General features: G+C 45.3%; 1 protein-coding gene across 1 annotated transcript; it reads right to left on the bottom strand.

Annotated features, from left to right (window-relative positions):
- Positions 1-3,526: 3,526 nt before the first annotated feature.
- Positions 3,527-7,735, bottom strand: ELAC1 (elaC ribonuclease Z 1). Its single transcript, XM_075262365.1, has 3 exons — positions 7,579-7,735; positions 6,044-6,508; positions 3,527-4,018 (listed from the first exon to the last, which is right to left on the bottom strand). Exons 1-3 carry the CDS (start codon positions 7,733-7,735, stop codon positions 3,549-3,551), a joined length of 1,092 nt encoding a protein of 363 aa, XP_075118466.1. The 3' UTR covers positions 3,527-3,548.
- Positions 7,736-12,252: the final 4,517 nt, after the last annotated feature.

The following is a 12,252-nucleotide window of genomic DNA, read 5'->3' as shown; positions in this document are numbered from 1 at the left end:
TAGCTAGAGGTATAACCAGTAGTATCCCTGACTACATAGCCAGAGGTATAACCAGTAGGATGCTCAGCTACAGTGTTGGCCAAAAGTATTGGCACCCCTGCAATTCTGTCAGATAATTCTCAGTTTCTTCCAGAAAATGATTGCAAGCATAAACTCTTTGGTATTAATATCTTCATTCTTCATTTATTTTGCTTGCAATGAAAAAACACGAGAGAATGAAAAAAAAAGTCAAATCATTGATCATTATACACAAAACTCCAAAAATGGGCCGGACAGAAGTATTGGCCCTCTCAGCCTAATACTTGGTAGCAGAACCTTTAGACACAATAACTGCGCACAACCGCTTCCGGTAATCATCAATGAGTTTCTTACAATGCTCTGCTGGAATTTTAGACCATTCTTCTTTGGCAAACTGCTCCAGGTCCCCCCTGAGATGTGAAGGGGGCCTTCTCCAAACTGCCATCAAGAGATCTCTCCACAGATGTTCTATGGGATTCAGGTCTGGCCTCATTGCTGCCACTTTACAAGTCTCCAGTGCTTTCTCTCAAACCATTTACTAGTACTTTTTGAAGTGTGTTTTGGGTCGTTGTCCTGCTGGAAGACCCATGACCTCTGAGGGAGACCCAGCTTTCTCACACTGGGGCCTACATTATGCTGCAAAATTTGTTGGTAGTCTTCAGACTTCATAATGCCATGCACACGGTCAAGCAGTCCAGTGCCAGAGGCAGCAAAGCAACCCCAAAACATCAGGGAACCTCCGCCATGTCGGACTGTAGGGGGCGTCTTCTTTTCTTTGAAGGCCTCTTTTTTTTTTTTCCTGTAAACTCTATGTTGATGCCTTTCCCTACTTTTGTCTCATCTGACCAGAGAACATTCTTCCAAAACATTTTTGGCTTTCTCAGGTAAGTTTTGGCAAACTCCAGCCTGGCTTTTTTATGTCTCTGGGTAAGAAGTGGGGTCTTCCTGGGTATCCTACCATACAGTCCCTTTTCATTCAGACGCCGATGGATAGTACGGGTTGACACTGTTGTACCCTCGGACTGCAGGGCAGCATGTACTTGTTTGGATGTTAGTCGAGGTTCTTTATCCACCATCCGCACAATCTTGCGTTGAAATCTCTCGTCAATTTTTCTTTTCCATCCACATATGGGGAGGTTAGCCACAGTGCCATGAGCTTTAAACTTCTTGATGACACTGCGCACGGTAGACACAGGAACATTCAGGTCTTTGGAGATGGACTTGTAGCCTTGAGATTGCTCATGCTTCCTCACAATTTTGCTTCCCAAGTCCTCAGACAGTTCTTTGGTCTTCTTTCTGTTCTCCATGCTCAATGTGGTACACACAAGGACACAGGGCAAAGGTTGAGTCAATGTTAATCCATTTCAACTGGCTGTAAGTGTGATTTAGTTATTGCCACCACCTGTTAGGTGCCTCAGATAAGTAACAGGTGCTGTTAATTACACAAATTAGAGAAGCATCACATGATTTTTCAAACAGTGCCAATACTTTTGTCCACGCACTTTTTATGTTTGCTGTGGAATTATATCCAATTTGGCTTTTTGACAATTCTTTTTGTGGTTTTCCATTGAAGACAAATTAAATGAAGATAATAATACCAAAGATTTTGTGATTGCAATCATTTTCTGGAAGAAAATGAGTATTACCTGACAGTATTGCAAGGGTGCCAATACTTTTGGCCAACACTGTACATAGCCAGATGTATAACCAGTAGGATGCTCTGCTGTATAGCTAGAGGTATAACTAGTAGGGTGCTCAGCTGTATAGCCAGAGGTATAACCAGTAGGATGCTCTGCTGTATAGCCAGTGGTATAGCCAGTAGTATTCCTTACTACATAGCCAGAGGTATAACCAGTAGGATGCTCTGCTGTATAGCCATTGGTATAATCAGTAGAATGCTCGGCTGTATAGCCAGAGGTATAACCACTAGGATGTTTGGCTGTATAGTCAGAGGTATAACCAGTAGGATGCTCAGTTGTATAGCTACAGGTATAACTAAATAGGATTCTCGGCTGTACAGCTAGAGGTGAAACCAGTAGGATTCTCGTTTATATAGCCAGGCAGTATAACCAGTAGGATGCTTGACCGTATAGCTAGACTTATAACCAGTAGGATGCTCACTTGTATAGCTACAGGTATACCAATAGGATTCTCGGCTGTAACAAGGTGTAACAAGTAGAGATGAGCGAATATGCTCAAACGAATACCTCCAAAGCATAGCTCCCGATGCAGGGAAGGTGGCAGGGGCAGTAAGGGTTAGTGCACACGTAAATAACGTGTCGCTTATTTTGGCACCGGAAAAAAAGCTTCCTAATTAGGAAGCTTTTTTTGGACCTTGCCAAGTTTTTTTTTTTTTTTTTGTAAAAACAGCTTCAAAAAAGCCAGGCTGTTTTCCCCTCCTGTAAAGTGAATGGGCTGAAAAAACCGCGTCACGGTTTTTTCCGCGCGTCCCCAATACTGCGAGAGAACTCTCTCCAGCGCCACCTCCATCTTCGTCAGCAGCGTCCTCTTCATCCTCTTCTTCCGGCACTTCTAGGCCTCGGCTCTAAAACAATAAAGTGGAGCTCCATCACCCAAAATTATAGATAGAAAAATTTATGAACACATGAGCAAAGGGCTGCACGGAGAAAGCTCCCGACTGTGTCACGGAGTCTAAGTAAGTAAGTCAAAATAAAGAAAAAAAGTTCTCCAGCAGACCTAATAAAATGTAACCTTTACTTCGCATAGTTAAAAACATGTACAAAACGGATCCATAACAATTAAAAACAGAGAAAAAACCATAGCTTACGTGTTTCGGAACGAAAACTACAATTCCTTACTCATAGCTACGAATAAGGAATTGTATTTTTCGTTCCGAAACGCGTAAGCTATGTTTTTTTTTCTCTGTTTTTAATTGTCATGGAACTTTTTTTCTTTATTTTGGCTTCTAGGCCTCGGGTCTTGGGCAGAGTAGATTGCGTATGCCCACAGGCCACGAGAAAATGGCCACTTACAATACAGCGTAAGTGGTCATTTTCTTGTGGCTTGTGCACATGCGCAGTCTGCTCTGCCCGAGGCCTAGAAGTCTGAAACCTGCACCGGAAGAAGATGAGTGAAGAGGACGTTGCTGAAGAAGATGGAGGCAGCGCTGGAGAGAGTTCTCTCGCAGCATTGGGGATGCCCCCAGTGCTGCGAGAGAACTCATTTGCATACCGACAAAAACCGGGATTCCTACAGAACGGCAGCGCGGAGAAGACAATGAAAGGTAGGAGAATAGCCTTTCTTAAGGCTATTCCGGCGTGTTACTCAGAAAAAAATGTGTTTGAAAGATAGGATCCCTTTAAAGAACTTCATCTGTATAGCCTAGAGGAAAGAATGGGAAGGGGCTTCTTCTGTCGTCAATCTTCTATGTTTCTATTAGCACTATGGCTATTACATTGTAGACCACCTTGTATACACCCAACATATAACCGCATAAATACAGTCAGAGACATACAATTCTGATTTATCATCCACTTTAATATAAAATATAGAAGATAACCGCACTGGGCCTATGACGATTTTTTCATTGGAATATTAATTGTTAAAAAGTCCTCGGCTAAAATCACACTTTGACCTATCAGGAGGCTTTCTGCTTGTGTTTTAAGAACAGTCACGTCTTCATCCCCCTCGCTAACCAGTCCTGGGGGCTTGTACCTCTGACTGAAGTGAGTTAGGGCCAACTTTTTGGCTCTACACAAATTAGAAAATTCAGCGGCCATCTTTGGTGTGCTGTGGCCGTGCTCCTTGGCTTTCTCCATCTGAGTGTCATCTAATGTGGCTTCATGAATGAGAAGATCAGCGTCCTGACAGAGCCTCACAGCCCCTGTAGCAGTCACCCCCGAACAGTCTCCCAGGATGCAGACCTTTCTACCAGGCATGGGGTCTCCCACCACATCACATGGAGAGATGGTCTGTCCGTTTTCAAGGGTCACAGCAGAACCGAGCTTCAGCTTCCCATATAATGGACCAGGTGGAATACCTAAGGAGAAGACGAGAAAAACACCATCAGGTGTAATGGCGAAATCTAACCACTGATGTTCTAATCGTCTCCAGTGTAGACAAGAACAATTTGTTACAATGTATTAGTCAGGAGTCCAACATTTTTATGTTCTAGGCGATTGTCTTGTTGGGTCGTTTGTGGGAACTATTAGGGTATGTTCACAAGTCAACTGAAAATCCAAAGTGTATGTCTGCTGCAGAAATCACAAGAAGGATATTTTCCTGTCATGCAAAGGCCACTGATTGGGTATGTGAGCCTCTCCGCTACCAACATGAAACGGAAGGGGACTGTACAACCGAGTGTCGGGGATACGGAAGTATGACTTTTGCTTTTGTTTTACACCCACTCCAGCCGCCCCTGAGTTTCCTAGACGAGTAATGTGTCAAAATTTACTTCCTCTTGGGTTCTTTAACCACTTCAGTACCGGGCCAATTTGTGGTCCAGGACCAGACACATTTTAGGTTTATTATGTATGTGCGGTTTTGAGGTCTGTAAAATTTTTCTCGTATGTCTTAGTCAACTAATTTTTGCGTCTTTTTTTGGGGACACATAGGGCTTTATTTTTATGTTATTTTTATTTTCAAATGTGTTTTAATTTTTTTTATATCCAGGAAAATGTAAACAAAATAGGAGGGAAATTGTGTCTGGTTTTCAATTTATAATTTTTTTTTTATTTAATAACACAAAGTGTCACTGAAAAACTTTATAATATAGTTTTTCCTCTCCGTTACGGTAATTTTTATTTTGTATGGAGTCGTTGGGGGTGGGGCTATAACCTTTAATAACGGCGTTTTACTTTTTATTATTTTATTTACATTTTTAAAAAACTTTTTTTTATTATATTTTTATTTTTTTTCCAGATTGTGTCCCCATAAAGTGATAAGAGACCTTTGGGGACATCTGATCACTTTTTTTTTTTTTTTGTACTTGAGGCTGATTTCTCCTATAACTGGGGCTGGTACATTTAACCTCAGTTGCAGGAGAAATCCAGCCTGTATACTGTATACACAGTATACAGAGCTGATCTGGGGTCCTGTAGGACCCAGCAGCTCTGGCAGGACACTGCTCCCAGCAGATCACGTGTCTGCCGGGTCAGAGGGCAGCTGAATTATGGCTGCGTCCATAGCCGTGTATACAGCGCTCATTGAGCGCTGTATACACAGCGATCGAGATAGCAGAGGAGGTAATAAATCTTCCCTGCTAGCTCTCTGGGAGCTCCGGCTGAAGTTACAGCCGGCTCCTAGTGAAAGCAGCTACACGATCTCTGTGCAGCTGCTGTGTTCTGACTGGACGTACAGGTACGTCCTGTCAGAACAAGGCAACCACTTCCCGGACGTATATAGTCTATGGGCGGTCCGGAAGTGGTTAAGCACCGAATCACAATTTTCTAGACTGGTTCTGACTCTTGGTTACATGATCAACCAGCACCAACCCCCAAAATCGCCCCGGCTGCTTCCTCCTCTCCGTGTTCAATGGATTATGTCGATTGTATTATGTCGATTGACTTTACTATTACAGTGATCTCTTCTGCCAGCCCTCAGGTAATACCAGTGAACAGGAAAGCAGAGCAGCTCAGTGGGATCACATGACCGAGAGTTGGAAACTTGGGGTTCAGCACTTAGAGAAGAAGTAAGTTTTAACAAAATCTCTGGAGAATCCCTTTAAGGCTGCGTTTCAATGTAGCAGAAGCCGCATGAAGACATCCCTCTTGCCTGCAGCCATCAATCTCCACACAATTATGCAGGGAGATACTTCTGTTTACCTGTACAAATGTGATCATTGGTGGCCACGTGCAGGCAGGTTCTAGCTGCGCGCGGCATCAGATACAATGCGAAAACTGACAATTGGTGCTTCGTATGGGAAGTTAAGCGCCTGTACTCGGATGTATTCACATGGTGCAGCTACGTGAAATAGGATTCAATTTTATTCCAATGCTCTTTAAAAGGACCCTTAGTCACCATGGCACAAAGTGAGAAGTGGGCATCTCCAAAGTAGACAACTCACCAAGTTCTCGTAGTTTATTCACGTTGAGCTTTCCCGGTCGATCCTTCTCCGTGATCACAAACCCAAATGATGGGATACGATGATAGAGCTTAAACGCCTGGACCGTGAACTGTTCATTTTCTAGGAGACAGTAGGTCCCATCAGTGGTATCAGCAGATATAACCTGCTCTTCTGTGGACGGGGGGCTGCAGACTCCAGGACACTTGGAGAAGTCTTTGAACTCTTCTGGAGGGCACTGGTCTTCTGACGGCAACAATTCATGGACGGTATACGTAAATGCAAGCTGCGAATGCGACACCTCCAGACTCATCTGGACGAAGCTCCTCAGACCCACAGGACCATAGATGTCCACATGCTGCTTACTAGGCACGGCACCACACTGGAGACTGACGGTACAGAGGAACCCGGGGAGGCCGAACATGTGATCCCCATGGAGGTGAGTAATGAAGATCTTGGTAATTCTGCCTGCAGACAGCGAGACCACACGAGACGTTATTGTCTATACATGAATGCGATTACATAGTGGTCAACGGTTTCAATGTGATAAGAAATATTAGGCTCCGCAACATGGCTGCCAATCACATCCTGACGGTTAGAATAACCCCAATTTACTATTTTTTCTGAACGAGGCTAACTGATGGCAGACATACATTGGGATCTGGACTATGAGGGATAAATAAGACATTCAGGAAGGAACCAAAGACCAAGAATATCTCTGAGTGTTCCTGGAGGAGCCCTGCAATCCTTATTTTATCCTGCAAGGTGCTGGCACCGAATCCTGCAGCTGCCGAGCTCAGCAGAGCTGGTGACAGCTGGGATATCCGCACATCATAAAATGTAGCGGGCATGCGGCAGCACATGGGGCAGGATGCAGATATTATCTCTGCACCGCTCAGGTTTCACTACCAGGGATTAGAGGCGAGACTTAAATAGAAGCCCAGTAAATAATTACATCCCAATGGGAGCCTGCACGACTAATGCAATTATACGGCCCTAGAATATAGAGCACTACAGGGTATGTTCTGAGGTCACACAGGATACGTCATCAGTATCGATTGGTGGTGATTCCATACTTGGAACCCACCCCCGCGCTGCTCCTATTCAGATAACAGATGCAGAGCTTCATTACCCCAATGCCACCACTCTACAGAGGAGGGCACTGCAGCCTGATCAGAGTAATCATTTGGTATTTGACTGGTGTGGTGATCAACTCCTAGGAGCCATATTTGCAGTGCTACCTGTAATGTGCTTGTGTAAATAAGGGGGCGCCACAGGTCATTCACTTAGCTAAAGGTCACAGAAGACAGAACCCCCTCCCATATATCAAATATTGATGCCCTACCCTACACCATCGATATTTAACGGGCTGCTGCCATGAACAGAAATTTTTCTCTATCCTGTGACTATGTGCCCAGTTATACGGCCAATAAAGTTTCTCCAAATCACTTGAGAGGTGTCATGGCGGCTTTCCCAGAAAAAGATAAAGTGTAACGTGTCAGATAGTCGAGTCCTGGGCGGTCACTTCAGCTCCTTACCTGCTCGGAGGGCGCTCTTCATGAATTGCGTCTGGGTGCCCTCCCCACAGTCAAACAGCCAGCACTCCCCTTCTGTACGGAAGACTATGGCCGAGGCCCCTCTGCAGGGGGATGGATAGGCAGACCCGGTCCCCAGGAAGGTGACATCCATGGACATAGTGGCAGCCAATCAGCAAGCAGGAACCTGGACATACAGTATATCTATATTATAAAAATGAATTTCTGTCTGTCTGTCTGTCTGTCCTCTAATGCGAACCAAACGACTGGACCGATCTTCACCAAATTTGGTACAGAGATACTTCAGGTATCCGGGAAGGTTTAAGACAAGACTCCAACTCGCTCGGACGTACCGTTGCTGAGATACAGCATTCCAAACACAATGCCCCCCCCCCCTTAGCCAATACAAACCTGCAAGTCTTTCACTCATATTCCATCTGCAATACACATGGTCACTCCACATGCACAATACAACACTGATATCCAAACTGAGATACACGCATCAGAGGATTAGATACACAGATCAGCACAAAGTATTACACGCCAGAGGATTAGATACACGCATCTGCACACAGTCCCACATGCCGAAGGATTAGATACACGCATCTGCACAAAGTACAACACGCCGGGGGGATTGGATACATGCGTCTGCACACAGTTCCACACACCAGAGCATAAGATATGCCCATCTGCACACAGTACCACATGCCGTAGGATTAGATACGTGCATCTACACACAGTTCCACATGCCGTAGGATTAGATACGTGCCTCTTCACACAATACCACACAGGGGAGGATTAGATACGTGTGTCTGCACACAGTACCACACTTTTGAGGATTAGATACATGCCTCTGCACACAGTACCACACGGGGGAGGATTAGATACACGCATCTGCACACAGTACCACATGCCAGAGGATTAGATACGCGCATCTGCACACAGTACCACATGCCAGAGGATTAGATACGCGCATCTGCACACAGTACCACACGCCAGAGGATTAGATAAGCACGTCTGCACACAGTGCCACATGCCGTAGGATTAGATACGCGCGTCTGCTTATAGTTCCACATGCCAGACGATTAGATACGCACATCTTCACACAGTTGTACATGCCATAAGACTAGATACATGCGTCTGCACACAGTACCACATGCTGTAGGATTAGATATGCGCGTCTTCACACAGTTCCACACGCCGTAGGATTAGATACGCACCTCTTCACACAATAACCCACAGGGGAGGATTAGATACGTTCGTCTGAACACAGTATCACACTTTGGAGGATTAGATACATGCCTCTGCACACAGTACCACATGCCAGATAATTAGATATGCGTCTCAGCACACAGTACCACACGGGGGAGGATTAGATACGCGCATCTGCACACAGTACCTCACGCCAGAGGATTAGATAACCTGTCTGCACACAGTACCACACGCCAGATGATTAGATACGCGCATCTGCACATAGTACCACATGCCGTAAGATTAGATATGCCCGTCTGCACACAGTTTCACTTACCAGAGGATTAGATACATGCCTCTTCACACAATGCCACACAGGGGAGCATTAGATAAACACATCTGCACACAGTACCACACGCCAGAGGATTAGATATGTGCATCTGCACACAGTACCACACCAAGGATTAGATACTTTGGTCTAAACACAGTACTACACGGGAAAGGATTAGATACAGCTTTACTCCAGGTATCCATAACAACTGATCACAGGTTTTTACTGATATCTAAAATGAGATACACACAATCACATGACGCTTATGGACATACACACAAACCACATACAACATACACCAGTGCAAAATTGGACATTTCTTATGGGGTCACTACACAAACATAAAATGTAATATACCCGTGCGAAGCCGGGTCCTCCCTCTAGTATTATATATACACAGCAAGGACATGAGGAGAAGAGTAAGATCCTTAAAGGACAAGTCTACCAAACACATCTTCTATTCTTTAGTGTCAATGCAAAAAATATCTGTCTTCATGGTTACAGACTACAAACAAACCCTGTGTAGTCAGACCCTACACAATCCCCTCTATATGTCCAGGACTTGCTGACATCAGCAGAGAGAGGGCAGGTGGGCGGGGTATGACTGCCGGACCACACTGGGGTCTGTAATCATGGAGACACATAACTCTGCACTGGGGCTGCATACACAATACTATAGGAGATCAAGACTAACAATCCATCAAATTGTTTATTAAAGGTGCACTTTGCCTTTAATAGTGATATAGCCACATTCTGTATTTATTAAAATACATAGACAGTGAAATCTGTTTTTACTTTCTAAGTGTAGATTTCTTTTTCTATTTTCTGTCCATGATTCCGGTGGCGGACATCTTGCCTGAGATTCTCCTCTGCTCTCTTTAGTGATACAAGAGTGTGTGTGGGGGAGGGGAAATAACTTGTAACATCATATATTGTCTGTAGTGATGTAATAATTGCCAAGTGTCTTTCTATTGTTAGGCTTAGTGGCCAGAGTGGAAATTACTGAATACAACTTAAAACCCGGATAGCAACATGGAAAAGGTAAAATAAAATAAAAAATCTTAAAATTTGTTTAACATAAAAGCTTGGTTCAAAAATTCATTTTTTAATAAATCATTCCCTTTATAATTGTATCACCAGTTTCTAACCCTGGGAAAGCTGGGTGATCCGGCTTCTCCGAACTAGCACAGAGCAAATAAGCAGCAATATGGAGTCTGGGATATAACGTAGATCACAGCTTCCACACCCAACTTTCCCAGGGATGAGAACGGTAACCTGGATTACTTATACAGGTGTCTCTGCAGCACTAGGGCCATGGAACACAACAGATCACATGACTTGTTTAACTCAGCAGCGCCCCTTCAGGTACAGGATAAGTACAGGACCACAGCGATCACATACTGAGCCAAACAGAGGAGCTCCGAGTAACTACAATCTAATACAGGCATGAATTGGTTAACTACATGGCCCTATTACCCCAAACCTGCCCGCCAATGCCCTGCCCCCACTACTGTACCTCCAGCTGTGCCCTGGCTCAACCACGTGGAGCAACCGGAACCGGAAGTCAGACATATTACTACTCACAATGTCAGGGCGGAAGTCAGAAGGAAACCGGAAATAGGAGCTCGAAGATGGCGGCGGCCGCTACATAGCACTGGCAGTAAGACTGAGCAAACGTATGGGGGTTGTCGTGCGCTCCCTGCTGCTGGGTTTATGTCACTGCGATTACTCTGCTTGTGGACCCTGCTGCTGATGTTAGATAACGGCACCCCCAATACCAGTCTTATGTCACTGCGCCCCCTGCTGCTGATGTTAGATAACGGCACCCCTAATACTAGTCTTATGTCACTGCGCCCTCTGCTGCTGGTGTTATGTAACGGCACCCCTAATAATAGTCATATTACTGCGCCCTCTGCTGCTGATGTTAGATAACGGCACCCCTAATACTAGTCTTATGTCACTGCGCCCTCTGCTGCTGGTGTTATGTAACGGCACCCCTAATACCTTTCTTATGTCACTGCGCCCTCTACTGCTGGAGTTAGGTAACGGCACCCCTAATACCAGTCTTATGTCACTGCGCCCTCTGCTGCTGGAGTTAGGTAACTGCGCCCCTAATACCAGTCTTATGTTACTGCGCCCTCTGCTGCTGGAGTTAGGTAACTGCGCCCCTAATACCAGTCTTATGTTACTGCGCCCTCTGCTGCTGGCCTTATGTCACTGCGCCCCTAATATCAGTCTTATGTCACTGCGCCCTCTGCTGCTGGAGTTATGTAACGGCGCCCCTAATAATAGTCTTATGTCACTACGCCCTCTGCTGCTGGAGTTATGTAACTGCGCCCCTAATAATAGTCTTATGTTACTGCGCCCTCTGCTGCTGGTGTAATGTAACGGCACCCCTAATACTAGTCTTATATTACTGCGCCCTCTGCTGCTGGTGTTATGTAACGGCACCCCTAATAATAGTCATATTACTGCGCCCTCTGCTGCTGGAGTTGTGTAACGGCACCCCTAATACTAGTCATATCACTGCTCCCTCTAGTGCACTGGTTAGGTAACGGCGCCCCTAATACCTTTCTTATGTCACTGCGCCCTCTGCTGCTGGAGTTAGGTAACGACATCCCTAATACCTTTCTTATGTCACTGCGCTCTCTACTGCTGGAGTTAGGTAACGGCACCCCTAATACCAGTCTTATGTCACTGCGCCCTCTGCTGCTGGAGTTAGGTAACTGCGTCCCTAATATCAGTCTTATGTCACTGCGCCCTCTGCTGCTGGCGTTAGGTAACTACGCCCCTAATACCAGTCTTATGTCACTGCGCCCTCTGCTGCTGGAGTTAGGTAACTGCGCCCCTAATATCAGTCTTATGTCACTGCGCCCTCTGCTGCTGGCCTTGTCACTGCGCCCCTAATATCAGTCTTATGTCACTGCGCCCTCTGATGCTGGAGTTAGTTAAATGCGCCCCTAATATCAGTCTTATGTCACTGCGCCCTCTGCTGCTGGAGTTATGTAACGGCGCCCCTAATAATAGTCTTATGTCACTGCGCTCTCTGCTGCTGGAGTTAGATAACTGCACCCCTAATACTAGTCTTATGTCACTACGCCCTCTGCTGCTGGTGTAATGTAACGGCGCCCCTAATAATAGTCTTATGTTACTGC

This window comes from Leptodactylus fuscus, chromosome 1 (assembly GCF_031893055.1).
Source record: "Leptodactylus fuscus isolate aLepFus1 chromosome 1, aLepFus1.hap2, whole genome shotgun sequence".
Classification (NCBI taxonomy): domain Eukaryota; kingdom Metazoa; phylum Chordata; class Amphibia; order Anura; family Leptodactylidae; genus Leptodactylus; species Leptodactylus fuscus.
Note: the sequence above shows the minus strand (reverse complement) of the source record. Positions and strands in the feature narration are given on the sequence as shown.

What these genes read in the sequence shown, in the direction of transcription:
- ELAC1 (XM_075262365.1), bottom strand. Translation starts at nt 7,735, where the DNA reads ATGTCCATGGATGTCACCTTCCTGGGGACCGGGTCTGCCTATCCATCC. An exon ending in GAAGAGCGCCCTCCGAGCAG is followed by an intron (nt 6,509 to 7,578) that starts GTAAGGAGCTGA and finishes CGCTGTCTGCAG; the next exon opens with GCAGAATTACCAAGATCTTC. An exon ending in GAATAAACTACGAGAACTTG is followed by an intron (nt 4,019 to 6,043) that starts GTGAGTTGTCTA and finishes TCTTCTCCTTAG; the next exon opens with GTATTCCACCTGGTCCATTA.